This window comes from Cricetulus griseus, chromosome 4, assembly GCF_003668045.3.
Source record: "Cricetulus griseus strain 17A/GY chromosome 4, alternate assembly CriGri-PICRH-1.0, whole genome shotgun sequence".
Classification (NCBI taxonomy): Eukaryota; Metazoa; Chordata; class Mammalia; order Rodentia; family Cricetidae; genus Cricetulus; species Cricetulus griseus.
Window position 1 is genome coordinate 173529655 of NC_048597.1, and position 25117 is coordinate 173554771.

Here is a 25117-nt window from a genome sequence, read left to right on the forward strand (position 1 = left end):
CAGTTCCTACCCAGCCTTCTCCTACCCAGCAGCTGCTACTACTTCCCCTGGCTGGGCCAAATCTGAGGTCTCTCTGAGGACTTTGCTTCTGGATGCAACATAGATGTTGCATTAAAGGACTACCCTTTGCCAGCCTCATGCATGGGTGTGGCGAGGGGGTCCTGATTTCTACAGGAGGGTTGGAGGAGAGCCTTAAAGAGAAGGGGCCTCTGAAAAGTATCCTGAACTCCCATATTGCAGAGGCTGGTCCCCTGCAGACCCTGGAACTCAGGCATGGAATGAAAGCACGTACCTGTGGCACCTGGTCTATGCGGAACAGCATGGGGAGCTTCTGGCTCAGCATCTTGACACCTGGGTAGGCAAGGTGGCCTCCCAGCAGGTCCCACTCAGAGTTGTGGCATACCAGAGATAGCTGGGTGACTTCCCTGAAAAAGGGCAGCAAGATGAAATCAGATGAGACTCCACTTAACTCCAAATGGATCAGGTACCTGGTGGTTAAACTATTGGACATTTGCTTTAGAATGATAGCAAAAAAAAAAAAAAAAAAAAAAAAAAAAAAAAAAAAAAAAAAAGCCAAGATTCCCATGGCTAGGGAATGTAGCTCCGTTTGTAGAGTGCTTGCCTGGCACACATGAGGCCCTGGGTCCAACCCACAGCACTGTATAAGACAGGCATGCTGGTATATGCCATCAATTCTGGCCTTGAGGAGGTGGAGGCAGGGTGATCAGGAGGTCAAGGTCCTCCTTATCTCCTGACTAACCTGGGCTTCTTGAGACCCTGTCACAAAACAAAAACAACATTTCTTTAAAGTAGCAATTCAGACTACTTCATCCCTCACTCTGAGAATGCTAACAGGTAAGCAATTAGATCCTTCAATGACTGACTGTTGTGGAATGTTATTTTAAGATGTGTTACATTTGTTTATGCTGTGGAACATTTGTCTTAATGATGCAAAGATGTGTTGCATTCTTTTATATTGCAATTGTTTAACTCTGTGAAGCTGTGTTACTTTGCCTGTCTAAAATACCTGATTGGTTTAATAAAGAGCTGAATGGACAGTAGCTGGGCAGGAGAGAGAAATAGGCAGGGCTGCCAGGCAGAGAGGATAAATAGGAGGAAGACGAGGATTGAGGCGCAAGAAAAGAAGGACTTCAGGGGCCAGGCACCCAGCTACACAGCAAGATGTGGAGTAAGAAGCAAAGAAAGATATACAGAAATAAAGAAAGGTAAAATCCCAGAGGCAAAAGACAGATGGGATAATTTAAGCTAAGGAAATCTGCCTAGAAACAAGTCAAGCTAAGGCCAGGCATTCATAAGTAATAAGCCTCCATGTGTATTTATTTGGAAGCTGGGTGGTGGGTCCCCCAAAAGAGCAAAGAATCAAAAAAAAACCAACAACAACAAAAAAACTATAACTGATTACTTCAAAATCTGAATGCTAGAATTTAACCCCTGTGTGATATGAAGTAAGGCCTTTGGAAGATAATGAGGTCATGAGGGTCCCACTCTTTTGAATGGAATTAGTACTTTTATCATGAGACCCAAGGGAGCTTTCATGACATGGGGCCCTGGGAGGACACAAGGAGAAGGAGCCATTCATGAAGAAGAAAGAGTCTTAGTATGCTGCCATCCTGAAGCAGTAAATTTCCATTGTTTATAAACTGCCTAATCAAAGGTATTTTTCTATAGAAGAATGAACTGAGACTGTGGTAGAAAACCATGAGGCTGTAGAGGACCTGAGGGGCGAGCAGTAGAATGCTTTTCCCAGAGTTGCTGAGCTAGGAAGAGCTGAGGCCACTCAATCTGTGCTCCACCATAGGCTTCCCTAGGTAGGCAAGGCAATCTCAAGCTTGTGCCACACAAGGTGACATGAGGAGACAATGGGGGAGTGAGACGGTTCAGTGGGTAAATCTGTTTGACTCCAAACCTGAAGACCCATGCTCCATCCCCAGGACCCCCATGGAAGGAAACAAAACAACTCCTGTAGGTTGTCCTTTACTATTGTACTGTGCCATTCATGCACGTACACACACATACACAATAAATAAACTACATCAATTTTAATAAAAATTTAAAAGAGGACAAAGAACTACGCTCTAACTCAGAGTTGGCTCTTCCAGAGCGCTGACCACAGCTCTGTCACATGAAAGAACCAGGCCAGGCAAAAATCCAAGGAGCTTCTTGGAGACAGAGCAGCTTGGAGTAAACAATAAAGTTGATCAAACACAGGATTAAGACTGTTTAGTAACTTGTAAATAATATGTTACAGAAATCTAAAGTTCTCACACAGGCCCACAAAACAAAAAAAAAAATGCTGCTTTAGCACAGAGAGGACAAAGCTAGGGACTGACCACAGTGTGGATCTTCTCTCTGCCATCATCCCTGGACCTCCTTAGAGCCCCCTTCGTGTTCCCATCAATGGAGGGGAGTCCTTCCCTGCCTCTGAGGGCCCAGGGACCTTGCCTAACCTCCCTGGATCACCGGCCACATTCCTCCTGGGACCTCTGTGGCTGTCTGGACAGGCTCACATCATGCACATACACACAGTGAAATAAATAAAAGGAAGGCAATTAGGGAAGACATGTAGCAACCTCTGGCCTCCACATCCACACACATGAACACATACACCACCCACAAATAACAGAATTGACTTTAATTAAAGAGAATTACACCCTGGCACAAAGCACCAAGACTGAGTTTTTGCCGAGCACTGGGAGATGATGGGAAACAGGATGTTTGTGCTGTGTGTAGCCTGGGCAGCAAGTAGTGAGCCACTCCTGCCAACTCAGCAAGCTGAGGCAAATTCGCAGATAAGACAGAACTTGACTGACCTGTTTCAAAAGTGCAAGGCTTCTGCTGTTATAGTCTTACAGCATTCAAAGTGATGGTACTGTCAGACAACATCTAACATGCCCATCTTTGTTTGTCAACAATTGCAGAAGACCAGTGGCGGATAGTGGGGAGTCATGGCACACTGCCAATCTTAAGCCTATCAGACATTACTGAGCCTAGAATGAACTCCTTGATCCTTTTAGTTCTATCTGTTGGGAAACAAGCTCTTCGTTCCACAGACACTAGAAAAACCAGATTGCAATTTGCAGGATCACCAACATTGCAGCTTGGGTTGCTGTGTCTTTGTCTCAGGGTCTAGAGACAAGCTTGAACTGAACCAAAGGGCTTCTGTTCTACTTTTAATTCTGTTGCTGTAAGTCACTCTGATTAAAAAGGAAGGAAGAAGGAAGGAAGGAAGGAAGGAAGGAAGGAAGGAAGGAAGGAAGGAAGGAAGGAACTTAGGAGACAAAGGATTTATTTTAGCTAAAATTTCCAGGCTATAGTCTATCACTTCCAGGAAGCCACAGTGGCAGGAGCTTGAGAGAGCTGGCCACATGACATCAACAGTCAATAGTAGAAGTGAATACAAGCTCACTGGATTGTGGTCAGCTCACTTTCTTCATTCTTGTGCAATTCAGGATTCCCTGCCTAGGGAATGATGTCACCCACAGTGGCTTAATTTTCTTACATCAATTAATTTAAGATAATCTTGCACAAACATCCCAAAGGCCAACCCAATGTTGACAGTTTTGTCAAGTTGACAATTAAGTTAACCATCACAATTTCTAAGATGAAATCCAAACACATCAGAATGACACAGCTTATAAGTGCTGTATACAAGACTTCATCTTACAGAAGCTTCTATGGCTTTAATAACAAAGGACCAGAGATGTTTCTCAGTTGGGAGTGTCCTTGCCTAGCATGCTTAAAGATCTGGGTTTAAACCTGAGCACAATAGAACCAAGTATAATGGTGCACACTTGTAACCCCAGCACTTGTGAGGTATAGGCAGGAAGATAGTTAAAGGTCAGCTCTGAGGCAGAGGCAGGTTAATCTCAGAGTTCCAGGCCAGCCTGGTCTACAAAGTGAGCTCCAGGACAGTCGGAGATATACAGAGAAACCCTGTCTCGAAAACAAAACAATCAAAAAATTTCAAGGTCATCCTTGGCTACACAGAGAATTCCAGGGCAGCCTGGGACACAAGATGCAGCACTTCAAAAAAGGAAGTGTGGTATTGTAATATATCCATAAGGACTTGCTGGAGTTACTCTGAAATAGTCTTAAAAAACCATGAGAATAAAACCATGATCAGGAGGTTTCATGTTAGGACTCAACCTCAAGGGCATCCAAAAATCAATAAGAGGTAGAATCTGAACTTGGGTACCTCATTCATCTCATGGGTTCCCTCCCCTAAAAGACAACAACCTCACCTAGGATACCCCATGCCTTAAAGGCTCTAGGTTTATATTAACTTGACACAAGCTAGAGCTACTCTGGAAGATGGAACTGCAATGGAGAAAATGCCCCCACCAGACTGGCCTGTGGGCAAACCTGTGGTACATTTTTTTTTAAACAGATGATCAATGTGGGCAGTGCCATGGCTGGGCATGTGGTCTGGGAACCACAAGAAAGCAGGCTGAGCAAGCCATGGGGAGCAGGCCAGTAAGCAGCACCCTGCATGGCCTCTGCTTCAGCTTCCGCTCCAGGTTCCTGCCCTGCTTGAGTTCCTGTCCAGACTTTACATGATGATGGACTATAAGCCACTGCAATATAAACTTAACCCTTTCCTCCCTTTTTTGATTTTGGTAATGGTGCTTTATCACAACAACAACAACAACAAAAACCCTAAAGTACCTAACAAATATTGTCATATAAAGTGGCCTGAAATAATCTGGCGTGTTGTTTCCCCAATGACAGGGTCCAAAAATTTAATAACTTAGAGTAATATAAATGAACCAACAATTAGTCACATTATAAGCATGAGTTTATTAACTTAGTCTAATATACATATAGGATCCCAAGTGTGTTTCATACAGTACTTAAAAAATTTCAACATTAATTAAATGTATTGAAGTCTTCATCGTGTCATCACAGACAATATCTTCTTTATAAACACTGTCACTTTTTTGAGTTGCCTCATACAATTTGGCTAAAAAATACTGTCTAATCATTTGTCCATTATACAGAGGCTCAGAAAACAGCATCCCAAAACATAATTCCTCATCAAGTTGAGCACTTAAACTGTGGGAGACTAGAATGCCTCAGAAACAAGGGCTCTCCGACCTTCTCCTGCCCCGTCCTCTGTCACCTCCCTCTCCTAAAGCAAGCTGTAACACCCAGAGAGTTCATGATCTCAGGTTCCTTTGCAGATCCTGATTCCAGGGGGTCTGGCCCACATGCAAAAGGAGAGTATGCTGCACAGAGAGGCAAAACAGACTCTGAGCAGACAGGCCTGGCTGGGGTCCCACTGACAGTCCTATGTACTAGGCCACACTCTGTGTAATCATACATTTCAAATGGCTGCCCACTCTTTGTAGAACTTGAGCTTGAATACAGTTCTCACTGGGTCTTTGGGCCCGTATCTCGTGCCATAGGAAGAGTGTGTGTGTGTGTGTGTGTGTGTGTGTGTGTGTGTGTGTGTGTGTGTGTGTGTGTGTTCACGTTTGTGCATGTGAAGGCCAGAAACAACCTTATATGTCCCTCAGGTGCTGTCCACTCTTTTGTCAGACAGAATCTCCCCCCAGCCTGGAGCTCATCTAATAGGCTGGCCTGTCTGCCATCTCCACTTTCTCTGTGATGGGACTATAAATGTGTATCTTCACATCTGGCTTTTTAAATGTAGGTTCTGAGGACAGAAGCACTTTACAGACAACCATTTCCTTGACCTCCAGTGTCCTTTACTTTTGAAACAAGGGTCTCCTATAGACTGGCCTTGAATTTGATGAATATGACTTTGTACATTGGCTCCTTCATCCACCTTTCAGGTGCTGAATTGTAGGTGTTATTTTAAAAATAACTTTGCCAGTATCTTTGCTGTGTAAATCTCTCATCTGCCCAAGTAACCAGACTTGCAGTCTCTAATTGTTCAGTGTGTACCATCACTCTTGGGCTTGGTGTGAGCTGGGGAAACATCTACTGAGCTGCATCCCCAGTGCCACCAGACGTTGATTAAATAAACTCACTGTGCTTTTTCTCTTAATAACCTAACTTAGGACGGGATATTGGCTGTGACCCTTATGATGGTGAGGAAAGGGATCTCATCTTTCCACCCCCCACAGTTCAAAATCTGCACTTGTTGAAGATGTGCTCCGCACTGACTGCCGAAACTGCATCCTAACACATATCCACTCATGTGCCGTATTATACTGTTCACGGGTCTGCTTTGAAGTGCTTTACATAGCGGGACTAGAGCGATGGCTTAGGGCTTAACAGTGCTTGCTGCTGTTGCAGAGGACCTGAGTTTGGATCCCAGGACCCACATGGGGTAACGTAAAACCAACCACCTGTAACTGCAGCTCCAGGAGATCTGACACCCTCTTCTGGCTAACACACACACACACACACACACACACACACACACACACACACACACACACACACACGTGCACATGTGCACACGAGTGCATTAGTAATAAACAGAGAGAGTCTGCTCTGAAGGCAATGTTTTAACCATAGCCCCATGAATGGTTTTTCCCATGGAGCACACATGAACTCACAAGAGAGGCTAGGTAGTTGGAACTCAATCAGATGTTTAAAGTATGCTACTGTCACAGAATTACATGCTTTCCTGGGGGTTGGGGTGGGGAGGGATCAGTTCACATCCTTAGAAATTAATAAAGGAAAAAGTTCTTTAGTAAAAGCACATGACTGGTTCTGGCTAATGCACAAAAGGGAACTGACTTTGCACAGAACATTTTTGCCAGTTTATATAGGGCTTAGGCTTATACTTCCCACATACAATGTCATCCTCAAATGTCCTTCAGGTCCTGGCCCCTGGTCACACTTTGAACAATTAAACAGACATAGAAGAATGCTAGTCTGGCCACTTGGGCAGATGAGAGATTTACAAAGCAAAGTATTGGCAGAATTATTTTTAAGTACAACAGTGTTGTTCTTTTGAACAGTTGTGGTACAGAACCTTCTTGCTTCAGTTTTTAACCAGCCTGGCCAGCACATGACTTACCTTCCAGCCCTATTGGAGGTGCTGCTCCTTTAGCTAAGTCCTACTTTGTGTAACAGTAATTCCTAAGCAAGCATATTAGTAAATCCTTTATAGCATGAATTTTACTACTTCAGGCTCCTCCTGCATCATTACCAGTGGCCTCAGGTGAACTCTCAGGCAAGGTGTGCTTGAGAGTCCCCCAAAGGACAGGTAACCTGTCCTGATGTCCTTATGATGCCCTCATGCTGCTTTGCTTAAACAAATACGGGCAGCAGAAACCCAGCACCAGCTTCTCACTATGCTGGGCTAACGACGGGCATGGATGGTCCAACTGTCCCCATGCACCTCCAAATATCATCTGAGCCCAGGATGGCATTTCAATGACCTTCAGACACTGTTAGCTGAAAGGCACATCACCATTTTCATGTACCAAAAAGAGAGGAAGTAGTGCCAATTATAATCAGGAGATGCTGTTGACTGGAAATGAGTTCCAATTTTAGAACTGCTAAAATGTTAGCCTGGTGAGGGATGGTGGCTAGAGAGATGGTTCAGTTATGAGTGTGCTCATCACGCAAGCATGAGGGCCTAAATTCAATCTCCAGTACACATGTAAATGTGTCTGTAATTCCAGCACTGGGGAAGTGAGAACAGGGCGGTAGGAATAGGAAGGTGGGAATGGGGAGGTGGGAACAGGAGAATACCTGGGGCCCTCAGCCAGCCTTGCAAATAGCTTCGAGGTTGAGATACTGTCAACTTGACAGGATCAAGGATCTCCTAGGAGACAGGCCTCTGGGCATACCCATGAGGGGTTATCTTGATTAGGTTAAGAGAGTTGGGAAGACCCACCCTTATGGGCTTTGTTCCTGGACTGTATAGAGAGGAGAAAGCAGGCTGAGCGCCAGTGAGCATCTTTCTTTAGCAAGCTCTGGCCCCGATGTGAAGGGCCAGACCCTGGAACTGTGAGCACCCAAGTAAAGCCTTCCTGCTTTAAGTTGCTTTGTCAGGGCATTTTATCACAGCCACAGGAACACGACTAAGACAGTGTGTCTTTAAACATTAGGGGAAAGAACGTATGGACCTGTGATGAAGGAGCCTTGTGATGAGGGGCCATGATGACTTTAGGTCTACTTCAATGGTCACTCTCTGAAACTATTACTCAACTCTTCAAGAGGCCATCAGGAATATCTGAACTTTATTTCAAATAGAAGACTACAGTCTCCCGTCCTCCCTAACGTCCCCTCCCCCTCCACACCACTTCTCTCCTGTGCTGGGTACCTCGAGGAATCCCAAGCACCACCAACTGGAAAAGCATCACTCTGTCAGGATGCCATCCTCAAACAGTTTACTGATCAGTGTACAGGAACACAATGACCCTTCGAAACTCAAAGACTCAGCTATGACACATTTCTTAGTTTCTAAAAAATACCATGTCAGAAAACAAAATTATGGAACTCAAGACATTAGGAGCACTAGCTGCTTTCCCAGGGGTTCAGCAACCACATGGTGGCCCACGACCATCTCTAATGAAATCCCATGTCCTTTTTTGGCATGCAGGCGAACATGCAGATAGAGCGCTCATACACATAAAATACACAAATAAGTCTTTTGTGTACATCTTTAATCCCAGTACTCAGGAGGCAGAGGCAGTTGGACTCTTAGTTCAAGGCCAGCCTGGTCCTCAGAACAAGTTCTAGGACATCCAGGGCCGCACAGAGAAACCCTCTTGAAATTTTTTTAAAAAAATAAAGGAAAAGGATAAATAATAAAATTATTCTTTGTTAATAATTTCTTATTTGTGGCAAGTAATCAAAATAAAAATAAATAAAATAATTATATTTTCAAGGGCTCCAAGGAGTCCTTGGTTTTAGACTTAGCCATGAAATATCAGGAAAACACTGAGCAGCATGGACCCAGGACCTGATGGATGTGATTATGTGGAGGGAACTTTCAGACAAGACGTCACACGCTGATCCGAAGAACCAGTGTTACAGAGGGACTTCGGGGCTTGCAGAAGGAAGTGGGGAGATGTTCAGAGGCACCTGTATCATCTTTCTGCTTGTCCTCAGAAACCAATCTGCATGACTGGATGCTGGTGCCCATTAGAGCCCAGCCTCCTTGGCGTGGCAGGAGAGGCTGACTTCTTTACCCAGAACTTTAAAGACATAAGCCCTGAACATGGAGTGGAGGCTCTTGAAGAACTCTAAGCACAGGACTGGTGAAATAGCTTGTCATGTAAGCCCAGCATGGACAGGATGTCATAAGAGAGACTGTGGCTCAAAACAGCAACAGTAAAACCATCAAAAACCTGAGCACTGTGGCACATGCTGTAGTCCCAGCTACTCAGGGTCTGAGGCAGGAGGATAGCTTCCATCTACAAGTTCAGGCTGGGAAACAACAAAACCAATCTAAAAAAGAAACGAGGCCAGCAAGGTAGCTCAGCAGGTAAAGGAGCTTGCTGCAAAACCTGACAACCTGGGTTTAATTCCGGGGACCCACATGGTAGAAGGAAAGAACCAACTCCAAGGTAGTCCTTGTATCTTACATGCATGCCCCGATACAAGTGTGCCTACAAACACACACACACACATGAAATAAAAAAAAAAATTAAAGCAGCTGGGCAGTGGTGACACATGCCTTTAATCCCAGCACTCAGGAGGCAGAGGCAGGAAGATCTCTGTGAGTTCAAGGCCAGCCTGGTCTACTAGTTCCAGAACTAGTTCCTGGACAGCCAAGGCTGTCTGGGGAAAAAAATTAAGAAAACAAATGAGAGAAATATTTGCATATATTTGCTCCCAAAGACACCACTAAGTACATGGAAAGACACTTCAGCACTAACTGTCCCCGGGGATGTACAATTCAAAACCGTAACACAGCACTTCACCTCCATTAGGATGCCTACAAAACAAAATAATTTGATGGAGTGTTTCCTGGGGAGATAGCTCAGTCAGTAAAGACTGTTAACCTACCATGAAGACCTGAGTTCAAAGCCCCAGCACACACATAAAAAGCCAAGTACAGCAGTATGTGACTTTAATCTCATCATTGGAGAGGCAGAAACAGGGGGGTCCCTGGTGCTCACTGACCAGTCAGCCTAACTAAATCAGTGAGCTCCAGATTCAGTGAGAGACCCTGCCTCAAGCAATAAAGTTGAGGACAGTACCCAATGTTAACTTCTGGCCTCTACACATATATACATGTCTTGCACTCATATGTAATATACACGCGGAATGGTAAGTTTTATGTAATATACTTTCACCATAATAAAAGAAGTATTTTTAAAGCATGTATATTATTGCCTGGTCCATAATTCAGTTATGGCTATTTTAATACAAAAATATATTATCTCCAAATTTTCTAGAAAAGAAAAACATCCATGTATTGTATATTTCCTATTGCTTCCAAGCACTCTTTTTGCAGAGAAGCACAGACTTGTCCAGCCCACCCTTCTTGCTACTATATAGCCAGATACTCTAGATAGGAAGGACTTGCCTGAAGTCATTGGACAAGGCCTGGCAAAGTCAAGATTAAAAAAGCTCTCTAAGCAACAATGGGAACCTGTACATAGAAGTCCACAGAACTGGAAAATCCAGTAGCCCCACCCTGTGGGAGCCCAAACCTGAAGCCACCCAAGGGAGAAAGAGCAACCTCACAGGACAGTCAGCTAGCACGTTGCAGCTGATGTCACTCCTTAGTTAAATGACATGCTCCTGATTTGAAAGCCAGGCTGCAGTCAGGGTGTCCAAACCCTCACCTCAGCAAACAGAAACAGCCTCTAGGTAGTTCACTGTTCATGAGAGCCAGGGCACTAGGTCCCTTCCCACTGTGTCACTAGGTCCCTTTCCACTGTGTCACTAGGTCCCTTCACACTGTGTCACTAGGTCCCTTTCCACTGTGTCTTCTGTCCAAAGTGCAGGTAAGATGCTGTCAATAGGCCACAAAGTTGATTTCCTGAGTCCCATCTAGCCTGGGAAAGACTAGAGAGAAAATATCAGGGGAGGGGCCAGCATCTGTGAGACCTCTTGGGGTGGGCATTTGGAACCTAGAAACCACAGACATGCATACATGCATTTTTTTTTCCACTGGGGACCAGCCATGGATTTCATCATCTTTGGTGATATTTGTAAACTGAAAAAGGTTCCAGACCACCAGCCCCAGAGAGTGTCTGGTCAACAAGAGTTAAGCCAAACTCTGAGGCACTCTGGTGTCTAGACAGATCCCAGTGGGGCAGGGGTGGCTGTGCAGGCTCCAGAGGAGTGCAGCCGCTGATGGCTACACAGGAGTCCTCTGCTAGACTTGTCCCACGCCAGAGGAATGTCCACACCTAGAGGCAATAGACTCAGTGCTCACCCATAGACCAGCTCACCTGAAGGGTTCATATTCAGACCCAGCTGTCCTGGTGGGCCACCCAGGGGGAGCCCACACCTGGATAATGGCCACTCATAACCACTCTTCTGCAGTTACCTGGATGTCTCTACTCTGGCCAGGCTTTAGGGCCTGTCCACATCTCAAATATCTTCTGAGACCTTCAAGGCCTAGTCATGTCTGCCTCTTCACAAGGAACACCAATTCCTTCTTAGTCTCACTCAGACCCCACCAATCCCTCCAAGTGGTCTTAGGATCACAGCTGCAGGTTCAGCTTCTCCGCTTACCAGCTGGTACCCTTGAGCATGTGATTTCAGTTCTCAGCTCTGGTCCTCATAGGGGCCTGGAAGACTAAATGAATAATGGATGGAAGCTCTCTGCCTCAAGCATGCCTGCAGCAAGCCTCTCAGTGAATGAATGGGACTGCTATGCTAACATGATGCACCATTCCAAGTCTTGAAGGTGTGGTCACTTTGATAGCCTCTATTTAGATAGCTTAGCCAAAGACTGGGATTGGTCTATCTTATGAGAACCTATAAAAACTGAGTATTCTCCGATGAGGTTATACTGGCCATGAGTAAGGCGCTTGGCGAATGGGGTATATTACCATGCCGAGCCTTGGCAAACCCCTCAGAACAACGGGAACTGGTGAATGATTGGGTCAGATATTCTGTGGACAAAGGGGTGGATACCCAAAGGGTATCTTCATGAAGGGAGCACCAGTGGAGGACTAGGGTAGCTTTGCTGTGAGACTGGCATGTGTGCAAATGGAGTGTGAGAGCTCAGGGGGAGGGTACCGCAGCGGAAGGAACAGTTGGAGCCAAGAAAGCTACAAAGAGTGACAATGACCTCTGAGCTCCTTAAACAGAAAGGAAGTGATGCACCCCATTCTGGCTATGTAGAGAAAGAGCTGGGGTGTGTGTGTTGGGATGATGGGAGGGAACCTGAGTCTCCCAGCACATGTGGGGTGTAGTTTTACAGGGGAAGGGCATTCTCGGCTAATTTTCCTCCTCAACTGTTTTCCCAAGCCCGTTGGCTCACTCCCTTCTAGTGGAAAGCTGTGAGGCCAGGCAAGGAAGAGGTGGGTGCGGCAAGGGGTCCCACCCATCTCCCTTCATCTCTTTCCCCATTCCTGCCCTGCAGGCCTCAGCCAGTCGGCAAACAGGCTTGCCAGCCGCACCCTGAGCCTTCCCTTTGCTCTGCTTAGAGTGGAATGCTTAGCCCCACACAGGCACACCCCTCTCTCAGGTCAGTCACCCATCCAGGTGTGGTAAGGGCAGGGCTGTCTTGGTCTGGGAAGGCTGCCAGAGGTAGCTCTCAGGATTCTCTACAGAGTGGCCCAGACTGGGACTCCTAAGCCACATCTTAGGGAGCCTTCAGCTGCCTGAATCCAGGAAGGAGATGAGACAAGATAGACAGACACAGAGACAGAGCTCTAAAAGAGTAGAGTAGATCTCTCTACAGAGCTCTAAAAGAGTAGAGAGAGCAGGGAAGAGCTGAATACGGGGTGGGGCAGAACTCGGAAAAGGCAGGGAGTGCAAGACAAATAGCCTCCTGCCTTCTAAAGTGTTTTTAAAATTGGATTCATAGTGTAATGATGGTCACATGAAATTATGCATTGGTCAAAGGCACAACACAGAAAAAGCCCTAATATAAACAAAGACCCTGGCAGGTAACAGTGTATTAGTATTGATTTGTTTACATTTAATGGCTAGGGCTAGGTATCTTAGTATGAGATGGAGGAGGAGTGGGAGTTCAAGACCAGCCACAGATGTGGCTATATGAGGCTTTGTCTTTTTCTTTTTAAGTATCAATATCTATATATACATTTATACATCCCATTTTAATGACAGGGGACTGGAGTTAGAGTGGAGGGAACATATGGAAGCCACTGCACCTTTTGTTCAATTTTTCCTGTAAACTTAGGATGATGACTCTACATAATTAAATCTATTAAGGAAAAACATACAAGCTGGGGCTGTAACTAAGTTGGTGGGGTGCTTGCGTGGCATGCACAAAGCCCTGGGTTTGATTTCCAGCACTGCATAAACTGGGTGGGGTGGGGAAAGCTAGAAATCTCAATACCCAGGAAGTGGAGGATCAGAATTTCAAGGTTACCCTCCACTATATAGCAAGCTGATGGCTAGCCTGGGACACATGAGACCCTGTCCAAAACAAAACAAAACAAAACAAAAAACAAACCAACAACAACAAAAACCCAAACATGACATTTTCAAAGAATTACTTAAAATATTGTATAAAAACAAACTAACAAAACCCAGACCTACATTTAAGAAATTGGGAGTTAGCTGGGCGTTGGTGGCACACGCCTTTAATCCCAGCACTCGGGAGGCAGAGGCAAGCAGATCTCTGTGAGTTCGGGGCCAGCCTGGTCTACAGAGCGAGTTCCAGGATAGGCTCCAAAGCTCCACAGAGAAACCCTGTCTTGAAAAACAAAAACAAAACAAAACAAAAAACAAAAAGAAAAGAAAAAAGAAATTGGGAGTCTTCACATAGAAGCCTCAAGCCCCAGTTCCCTTGATAAACATGAAGTCACACAGTTCCGGGTTGGCTGGTCAGATTACAAAATCAAGTGTCCAATCACAAGGAGAGAAACCGTAAATTCAGCTTGGGGCTCAGAGCACACAGTGAGCTAGACCCCCATTTCCCATGGGATTGGAAGAGATGGGAGCACCAGGAAAGTTAGGAGTCCCAGGGCAGTTTCCAGACCCACAGGCCTGCAGCTTACAGAGCTGTGGCCAGGGGTTAGTGAGATGGCTCAGTGAGTAAGGGTGCTTGCTGCCAAGCTCAATGACCCAAGTTCAATCCCTGGGACCCACACAGTGGATGGAGAACACTGACTCTGTGAGTCCTCCAACTTCCACATACATGCCGTATCATACATGTGGTCCCCACAGTCATCAATGTATTTTTAAAAAAACCCATAACCATGTTTCACAGGGGAAATTAAAGCTTCCATAAATTTGAGAGACACAGAGGGAACTTTCAGAAGTGAAGAAACAACTGAGTTTCCCCAAAGGAGAAGAACACAGATAAAGAAAGTCAGGCTGATGGCACCTGTGAGGCAAAACAAAGTTGGAGTGGGGTGAAGACCAGGATTTACCCTGAGCCTCGGTTTCCCTTGCTTGCCATTAGAAGAATTGTGATGCAAGAAAGAAAGCCCTGTACACCTATACTCCAGTGTGCATCAAACCTAAGGACAGTCCATGGTCCCACTGACGTTAGGATGTTAGGAAGGGGAGCCTCTGAGGAACAGAGAGGGAAGGGAGGGCAAGACTTTGAGAGGGAGGGCACGGACTCTGTGTGAGATCTTGAGGTGAACCCCTCCCCTCCCTCCAGCGCAGCAGCCTCAGAGACATGAGAATCTACTGGGCAAGGCCGAGGTAGGCAACAAGGACAGCGCCAATGTCTGCAGTTTCAGTGACCCATGATCAACTTCGGTTAGAAATACTAGTATTTATTTTTGATCTTTTGAAAGAAAGGAACATCCATACAACTTTGTTACAGCATATTATTGTAATTGTTCTGATTTTATGGCCATTGTCAATCCAATAGTATACCTGATTTCTTTTAAAAATCATATTAATAAATAAATAAATAAATAAATAAATAGTGTGTGAGTGTGATTTAGAAGTCAGAGGACAACTTGTGGGAGTCAGTTTTCTCTTTCTGTGCTGTGGGTCCTGGGGATCGAACTCAGGTCACTGAGCTGAGCCACATTGCTGCCCACCACATACACCCCCAACTGTGCTAAATTTCCATATTAATCTTTATCATGAATATATTTATCAGAAGAGAGATGGGAGACATTGTACTTGGCAGTTTGGTAACACCCATGGCTTTAAGCATCCCAAGTCTCAGAATGTACCCCCTGGCGGATAATTGGAGTACAGTCTACAAGCCGATCTGTTTAGCATGAAGGTGGTAGGGGCTAAGTGGCAAGTAGCCAGGATGAGCTAGATAAAGGGTCAGTGCATCCCCATCACAACCAGGGAAGCACAGGCTGCCTGGGACTGTCAGGACCAGAAGCCTCAGGATGGTGGGAGGGGAAGCAGCAGCTACAATGCCCAGTGTCCAGAGTGCTAACTACTGCTCGACAAAATCTTAGCGAGCATCTTCAATGCTCGCTCTGTCATCTACCGTGTGTGCTTGGACAATGACCCACTCGTTCATGCCCTTATCCTGTGAACAAGGACAGCAGAAGTAGCACTAGCTCTTAAGAAGATAGGCATGGTGCTTGACGGTAAGTGCCCAGCCAAGGGTGGGCATGGTGCTTGATGGTGAACAAGCGCCCAGTCAAGCAAGGGTGGCCACTAACCTAGTTGCAGCCTCAGCCATCATCTCTGAGGAGGGTCCCCCCTGCCCCCCTTCTGCCCTGTGCATATAAAATCTCTGAAGACAGAGAACATCCTTTCAGTCCCAACACGCCCCCCTCACGGCACTGACATACCCCCCCCAAGTGCTGCTGGTACTGAGCCACAAATGAGGCTTAGCAGGAGGTTGCCATGGTGACCTCCCAGCTGGGCATTAGGGCTCAGGGAGGGAGCTAAACCCCCCCTTTTTTTTTCTCTTGCCAACTAAGGCAGCTATTCTAAATATTTACCACTAGGCAGTGATTGAACATCTGGAAAAGCCTGGGTGCCGTTCTTCAGCAGCAGAAATGCTGCTATGATACACCTTTGCAAACCTGGACCAAGCCACTACTAAAAATGTCACAGACCTGTGGTAACTGACAGGAAACCATGTCATGACAAGTCACTTAAGGAAAAACAGGTTATGTAATGGCATAAATCTTGTCGTACCGTTCATATAAAGACTCGTTAACATTTAACGGCTTGTATTTATGGACAGAAAACAAAAATACTTGGAAGACTGTTCCTCAAAGTGTTGGCTGGGGTTCTCTTAAGTCAGTGGGGGCAGGGCAGCCAACCTAGGGGCTTCCCTTCCTAAGCTTTCTCCAACGCTGGAGTTGCCTCACACCAAACCACACACAGATAGTGCTGTCTGCAAGGCAACTGCACTCTTCAAAGGAAACAGATGAGTGGGTCTTTTGAGCCTTGGCAGCTCTTGGAAGATTAACCTGTGTCAGTCAACTCAGAATGGTAAATGTTGAGGTTCCTGAGAAAGTCACATTTGACCTTCCTGTGGTCCCTATCCCATCTCCTGGCCCAGCAAAAGCACTGGCCTTGGAGCTTCCCCATTCAGGGTAGCTGAGGCCTGAGGGCTACTGTTAAAATGGTTTAGGCATCTGGGAAAATCATAATTCCTAGGGCTGAAGGCCAAAGTTTCTCCCTCAGTTATCACCACAGATGAGGGCTGGGACGGCCAAGTGGCCCACCCTGGAAGCACTGGAGAGGCCCATCAGCAGATCATATTGATTACCCACAGTAGGGAACCTACCATCCCTGTGTATTACTGGGATCAAAGCAGCTCTGGGCTCGCCCAGCACCTCAGGTCTAGTGGATGTGAGCTCCAGGAGGCCTTGGGAATCTCAGTATCTCTTCATTGTCCCTGAAGGTTCTGCTCTCCTCATGGTCCACACCTTATGCTCCTACAAGAAAACCTGGAGAATGGACATGGTGGTGCATACCTGTAATCCCAGCCCTAGAGAGCTAGAAGCAGGAGCATGGTGCCCAGGCCAGTCTGGGCTACAAACATGACCCTGTCTCAAAAGTAAAATCATGCAGTCCCCTCTAGTAGGTACTGGATGATACCAAATCCTCAGTGTGTCCTCAGACACATATAATCTACCCTACTCCAGCCTCGCCTCCTGCCAGCCTGGCCATTTTCCTTACCTGTTCCATCACCTCTGACCTTAATGCCAGGAGCTTCCTCCTCACTTTTGTGCTTGTTGCTGCCTAGCCACTCTCCCCACTTTACCTTAAGTGTGTGTGTCTGTGTGAACGTATACACGTGCCCGTGCAAACATTCATACAGAGGCTGAGGACAACCTTGGGAGTCATGTCCCCAATCCACAAAAAAAAAAAAAAAAAACTTTTTCAGACAGAGGCAGGTAGATCTTTTGAGTTTGAGGCCAGCCTGGTCCACAGAATGAGTTTCAGGGCAGCCAAGGATACACAGAGGAACACCATCTTGAAACAGCCCCCCAATACTTATAACAAAATGACCCTAGCAACATTTTTTTTTTAATGTAAAGATTCTGTCTGCTTCCAAAGTATCAAATGACACCTCCTCTTGGTTTTACCCTGAAAATGTTGTGGTTTCAAAGTATATACAGCAGAATACTTGAGTAGCATGCATAAGGTCCAGTTCCATAATTTATACATCAGTAAGTAAATAAACAAACAGTATAGGTTTTAATGTTCTAGAAACCTCAATTCTGTGCATCTGCTAACTCAGTCCAAATGAAAACATGCGTTTTTTTAAATAAATTTTCTTGTATTTAGTGTTCAAAATCATTTCTGTATATCAAATGATGAAATATCCACTGTTTCACGTGTTTGAAATGCCATTTTGCAAACTACAAATATGAGATGGACATAGGAATAGCCTGATCTGGTGGTAAAGAACCCTGTGTGTACTATCAGAGATGATGGGAACACCAAGGGCCCAGACCAACCCAGGAGTTTTGCAGTATTATATCTCAGTTACCTCAAGCTCTCAGGGACTCATGGGAGAGGATGCAAGGTGACTGCCAAGCACAGCAAGAACCAGAACCACTGAGGTTCTGGTCCCCAGGAAGAGGAATGGAAGGTACAGAACTACCAACTTATTGACTAGTACCACAGAACCCAGTGCCAGGGTTCTTTGAGGTCATTGGCCCCCAGGGCAAGTGCCATAGCAGGCTCCTCCCTAAGGCTGGGAAGGTCATAGAACGTAACCACAGGCCTTGACTGCTGGTGATCAGCTTCTTAGACTGCTGGGCAAGGCTGGTCCTACCACCACCTCCTCTCTAGCTGCTAATCTAATCAGAAGGAAGCCTGAGACAAAGCAGTCACTGTGTGGAAGTGTAGACAGGAGAAGTTAAACATTTTCACACTTGAAAGTGTTGTGCAGTCAGTCCTTCAGGGGTAGGAACTAAACCCAGAGAAGAGCCAGGACACAACAGGAGTGATGCCCCTGAGGAAACCAGGCCCATCTATGGGCTTGGGCTCCCCACCTTGAAGCTTGGAGCTCTTGGTGGGGAGTTGATCCTCACATGAGGTGATGAGACAGGGCTGGAGTTAGGGAGAGAAAGGGCCTGGAAACATCCAGAAAACCATCCCAAACACACTGTGAAGTCTGTTGGTTCTTTCCAAAGCTAGCTTCTCCTCTCTGGCCTACCTCTAGCATTCTGAGTCAGAGGCCCCAATGTACCTGCAGAACTTCCATCAAGTACCACTCATTGGTTTTCTTCAGATCCTATACATCTTTTGCCTTAAAGTCTCAGGGTTAGTTTCCAGGCATGGCAAGATAAGGGGCATCATCCCAAGTGCCTGTTCTCTGTAGTCTTGAGTACACTGGGACACAGGGCTACACAACAAAAACCAAAAGCATCAGGACCAAGTGGACAGTGGGTGATGGGGAACAGCCCCTGAAGAAGTACACTTTACAGGGAACTCTACAGACTCTCAGTAGGCACAAGCTCAGCACTGGAGTCACTGATAGGCCAGGTGTTGGCCATCTTAGCTGCCCTCAGAGAGAGAAAAACCCCTTTGCTGAGGTGACAAGACATCCAGCTTAACCTATGAGGGAACAGCAAGGGACAAACAAATCTGAGAGCACTTTCTTTGTGGACCTCACATCACAGGGGCCATTATCTGACCACAGGCCCTGCCTTATCCTTCCTGTGTGACACTCCTGTGGCTTTTAGATGCCCTTGCACATATCCCTCACCTGCCTGGGGAATCCCATTTCTTCCTTCATCATGCTCCTCTCTCCACTGACCCCATATGGCTGGCACCTTAGGCTTAAGGCTGGTCCTAGAGCCCAGCTGACCCAATCTAGGTGGCACTCCTACCTCTTCCTCTGCTGAATCCTCAGCCAAGCAAAGAAACCATGGAAATGGGAGGGTCCAGAGAGGGTACCCAGAGCAAGGCTGTAAGGCTCAGAGCAAGAGAGCTCTGGACAGATGCAGGATTGAACTAGGTCCCAAAGCCAAGCTCATTTTGGCAGAAGCAAGTAATGTCACTTGGGAAAGCAGAGACCTAGAGCAGGGAAGCAGGCTGTGAACAGGGAGGCTTATTGGCCCTGGGACAAGGTGCTAGAGTTGGGAGCATAGCATGGTGGGGGAGATTTTGTGTGTGTGTGTGTGTGTGTGTGTGTGTGTGTGTGTGTGTATGGACAATATGCAGGTACACACAAGCCCATGTGTAAAGAACAGGTCAAGAAACAGCACCCCTAGGTGCACTGTAGCTCCAGGCCACAGAGGTCCACAGCAAGGGAAATGGCATTCCTCCTTCTTCAGATTGATGTACACACACATGAAACACATTCCTCGACAACCATTAACTCCTACCATCATCTACCGGACTTGGGTGTGGTGGTTATTAACCAGAAACTGTGGGTGAATCATTTCACATTATCAGTAGCCAGAGGCCACACCCTGAGGGTAAGGTGGGAAGAGGGCAGCCACAGAGCCAAAGGGAGTGTGAACTGCCAGGCAGAAGGTCACCCGAGGGGCTGGCAGGCACTTAGGCTCCCAGCTGCAGCTGGAGGACATAGGGGGGCCATCCAGGCCCACCTGGGAAAGGACATAACTTGCAAGCAGACCCAAAACCAGTGAGCAGTTGGACATGGGAAGTCAGGTGGATGCCATTGCTGTGCTGACGGTTCATGTGGTGGCATGGTGGCACCACCTGACTCAGTTCCACAAGCTGAGTGTCCTGAAGCCTTTCTGAGCCTCCAGTCATCCGTTTGACAGGAGCTAGAGTGTCCTTGGAGACAAACCCCTGGACATGTCTGTGAGGGAGTTTCCAGATCGGGTAAGTTGAGGAGAGAAGACCAATCTCAGGACTCATAAGTACCATTCCCTGAGCCAGGCTCCCCACTGAATAAAAAGGAGGACAAAAGCTGAGTACCAGCATTCTTCTCGATCCCCTGACTTCAGATGCAATGTCACCAGCTGCCACCATCTCTTCCCTGCCCCTGAAACTATAGTGTGAACAGACCCTCCCTTCCTTGAACTGCTTTTGTCAGGGGTTCTGCCAGAGGTGGCTCAGTGGTTAAAAGCACTTGTTTCACAGGACCCAGGTTCAATTCCCAGCACCCACATGGCTGCTCACACTGTCCATAACTTCAGCTACAGCGAATCCAGTGTCCTCTGTTGACTTCCACGGGCTCCAACCACGGTGCACAGGCAAACACACAAGCAAAGCATTTATACATATGAAAATGAAATAAATCTAACAACAACAACAAAGCAACAAGGAAAACAACTAATGCAGCTGTTATTCTTTTGTTTAAAAAGAAGAAAAGAGAAATATTGAGATGGACATATTGACTATAAGTTTATTATAAGGCAGAATGGGTAGACTAAGAAGAGGAACAGGGTAATGGCTGACCGCCATGGCCGGTCGCCATAGAGAGACAGAGCGGGGAAACAGAGAGAGGGGACAGAGAGCAGGAACAGGGGGAGAGAGAGAGAGACAGACAGAGAGAGAGAGAAAAGGGGCAGAGGGCCTATCTTTTAAAGGGGTCCTCTGCACCTGCGTGCAGACTTCTTTCCCATGGAACCTTGGGCTGACCAGGGTATTGCCTGAATGGATTCCACCAGGTAACAGGGGCAGGCCAGCATAATGCCTGAACCTTTCAGCAGCGGTGATGTGGCTTAGAAATTCCACAGCATCAGTTTGCTGTCCACAGAGAACTGCTTCTTTGGTGGGCTTGCGCCCTGCTGAGTGTTGCATGCAGGCCTCCAAGCACAGGGGGTGTTCAATACACAATTGTGTGCAATCTGGATTCAACTAGGGCAAGTGCAGCTGTAGGCATGGAAATTGAGCCCCATTCCCACCACGGCCTTCTCCAGCTGCCCCAGGCTATAAAGTAGATGTTAAGAGTATCCATTTCCCCGTGAGCACAGACAGGATGCACCCTGCTCACTAACCGTATAACCCATTTTACAGTATTTGAATGCAGCCATGGACTAAGAGTCCAGTGGCTGATGCGGGTCATTAGGTTATCATTCTAACATTAGAAAACACAAGGTGGTTTTCTTGTTTTTAAGGGCTCAAGTAAAATGTACCACTCAAGAGCTAGTGAAGAGGGGTGGGGAAGATGGCTCAGCCTTTACTGTTTGGTAGAAGCAAGAAGACTGAAGCTTGGATTCTAAGCACTCCCTTAAGCACTGGGTGGGCATGGTGGGAGCCTGTAAAGCAGAGATGAGATCCCAGAGCAAGCTGGCTAGTATGAGAATAACTACATCAGTGAGCTCTGGATTTGATTGTGAGACCCTGACTCAAAAGGATAAGGTGGAAGGGTAACTGACAAAGATTCCCAGCATCAACCTTGGGCCTCAGCATGAGCCAGCATTTGTACACACAAGCACACCACACACACATACACATGGTGGCGCACGCCTTTAAACCCAGCACTCCGGAGGCAGAGGCAGGCAGATCTCTGTGATTTCCAGGCCAGCCTGGGCTACAGAGCGAGTGCCAGGATAGGCTCCAAAGCTACACAGCGAAACCCTGCCTCGGAAAAACCAAAAAGAAAAAAAAAAAAAAAAAAAGAAAAGGAAAACAAAACTCATGAAGATTGGAAATAATGTATCCTTCTACACCAGCTCCCTAGAACAAGGAGAGCAAGCATAACTCATCCCTCTTTAGCACCTGTCCCCCTGGGTCACTTCATGGCTCCAGGGCTGACCTTGGGGGCTCCGGCTTAAAGTTCACTCAGAACCCAGGAGAGCTCACCAGAGGAACAAGTGAGAATCAGCAAGTAGAAGAGAACATGTGGGGAGGTGAAGACATATCACTCCAGCTGTCCCTGGACGCAGGCCTACACTAGTCCCCGTGGTCCCTGAGCCCCAGCTGCTACTGCTTACTGTGAAAACGATCCACTTTGCTTAGGAATGATACCTGAGGCCTCGTTATAAAAAATGACAAGAAGAAATCATAACCACTTCCACGTGAGGACACCTTTGTCCTCCGTGTCCTATAATGCTAGGTGGTGATGGCAGTGAAATGGGGAATGACCTTAAGAGGGACATGGACTTGGACCTGGGTCTTTGTACCCCTTAGCCCTGAAATGTCATATTGGGGCTGGCATCTGTGTGAGGAGGTAGATGTCCGGAGCCAGGCCCTGTGAACAGAGATAGGCATTTTCTAAACTTTTAGAGATTTATTCCTTTGGGCTTTCCAGGAAGGGCCTGAGGAACATTCCAGAACTTTGAGAATTTGTGAACATGTAGAAATTCCTTAAAATTTCCAGGAAGGACATGTGTTTTTCTCTCCCCTTTTATCTAGCAATCTAGATCCATCAGCCCTGGACAAAGAGAATCCACTTCCCTGTGACTGGAGGCAAGCAGAGGCAGTTCAGGGAAGCAAATTCAACAGGAAGTGGGAAGTCAGGGGTGGAGAAGCCAGCTATGTGAAGACCCCCTTCACTAAGAGGAGAGCCAGGTCGCTTGCAAGGGGTCTCAAAACCTGGCTTAAGTCCAGCTTAGCCTGTCCTGAGGAGCCTAGAGGGACCCCGTGTCCTCATCCTGAGTTGGAGATCTTGCTCCCCTGCCCACCACTCCCCCTCCCTGGAGAGGTTCCTAGAGCCCATCAGACAGACTACCCTCCATTCACAGCAGCTAAAGTATGGAAGAAGCCAGTGGCCACCAATAGATAAAGAAAATGAAATCTGTACAGAGGGTGGGGTTAAAAACAAAATCCTTTCAATTGAACAAAATGGATGGAACTGGAAGGCATTGTGCTAAATGAAATGGAGCAGGGAAAATAAAAACTTCCCATGTTCTCTCTAAAGCAAGCCAGCATGCATGTACAATAGTGGTAAGTGGAAGTTGAGAAGACAAGCAGGTGGGTAAAGAGAGGCTGGGCACATGCTGTATGCCTGTGTTGAATGCTGACACTGAACCTCATACCATTAAAGTACCGATCAAAAATAAAAATGCACGTGCAATAGTCAATTGGACATCCATTAGTCAATTAAAATGTGTCACAGGGCCCTGGTATGCTCAACTCTAAGTAGGACATCCATATCCTACCCCTCCCCTAAGGCTGAGGGATCATGGTGGAAGAGGGAGTAGAAAGAGTCTAAGAGCCAGCCAGAGCTACTGGCCAGCTGCTGCAAAACTATTTGCCAAACACATTGGGGCTGCTGCTCACATGGAACTCAAAGCAGATGTGACTGTACACACAACACCTGTGTGGGGTTTGAGTAAGAATGGCCTCCAGGGCTGGAGAGAGGGCTCAGTGGTTAACAACATTGACTGCTTTTCCAGAAGACCCAGGACCCACAGTACCCACATGGCAGTTTACAACTGTCTGTAACTCTAGTTCCAGGGGATCTGACATCCTCACAGAGGTATACATGTACGTAAAACACCAATCAATGCTTATAAAGACAAATAATTTATTTAAAAAAATGACTTCCATAGGCTCATATATTTGAATGCTTTGTCACCAGGGAGTGGAACTGTTTGAAAGGATTAGAAGGCTTAGGAGTGCCCTTGTTGGAGGAGGTGTGTCACTGGGGGTCGTCTTTGAGGTTTCAAAAGCCCATGCCAAACCCAGGCTAAGTCTCCCTCTATCTCTCCCTCTCTCTCTTCTTCTCCTCATCTCCCTCTCCTTATCCCTCTCCCCCTGCCCCTTTCCCTCTCCTCCCCCCTTCTCCCCTCTCTCTCTGCCTGTGGATCAGGATGTAGCTAGCTCTCAGCTACTGTTCCAGCACACCATGCCTGCTACCATGCTCCCTGACATGATGATAATGGACTAAACCTCTGAAACTATAAGCGAGTCCTCAGTTAAATACTTTCTCTTGTAAGAGTTGCTTGGTCATGGTATTTCTTGACAGCAAAAGGAGAGTGACTAAGACAGGGTAGAAATGGGGGGGTTTCATCAAAACACATTATATGCATGTAGAAAATCCAATTCATATGTGTGTGTGTGTGTGTACAAATATACATACATGCATACATACATACATACATACATACATACATACATACATACATACATACATACGAACGACAGTGCCCAGCCCTGGCAAGATTCTGGTGCATGACAGTGAAAGCATGCTTGGACAGGACTCTAGTTCATAAAACCCTTTAGCTTCCCTGAGCAGGAATCATTTAACCCCAGAGTCCAGTCAGCTTGAGTTCTCACACAGGTAGGCGGGATGTTGAAACTGCAAAGCTAGTAGCCCAGCTCAGACAGAATAAAGCCATCTTTATCACAACTGGGCTCTTATCAGCAGAGTGTTCCCCTTTAAAAGTCAAATCTGAGGCTTTGGGTCAATGGAGGGCATTCCCAGCTCTGCAGAAGCTGTAATCCTTCTCCTGCCCCAAAGCCAGATGGCATCTCTGCCTCAGTGCCCCCTACTCTGTCAAGTCCCTGGAGGACACTCTGGTAGCCTGGAGAAAAGAAGGAATGAGTGGTTTAGGCACCTCAAAGTCAGTAGAGAATCTGGCTGGGAATGTGGAGTGCCCAAGATCACACAACCAGCTGTCAGGGAGTAAACCCAGAAGCTCCAGTTCCGTGAAGTGACAATCTAGAATGCTGTAGCACCAGTGACCATCCTGGGGCAAAGATGAAGATTAAATTGGGCCAGACTGGAAGGGGGAGGAGTGAGGGG

General features: G+C 46.6%; 1 protein-coding gene across 1 annotated transcript in view; it reads right to left on the reverse strand.

The window, feature by feature from the left end:
- The window catches only part of Paqr5 (progestin and adipoQ receptor family member 5), a 74104-nt gene that overhangs the window by 34148 nt on the left and 14839 nt on the right, over positions 1-25117 (reverse strand). Inside the window, exon 3 of the mRNA XM_035444220.1 lies at positions 293-425. Coding sequence (XP_035300111.1) covers positions 293-425 — 133 coding nt within the window. The remainder of the gene's footprint in view (positions 1-292; positions 426-25117) is intronic.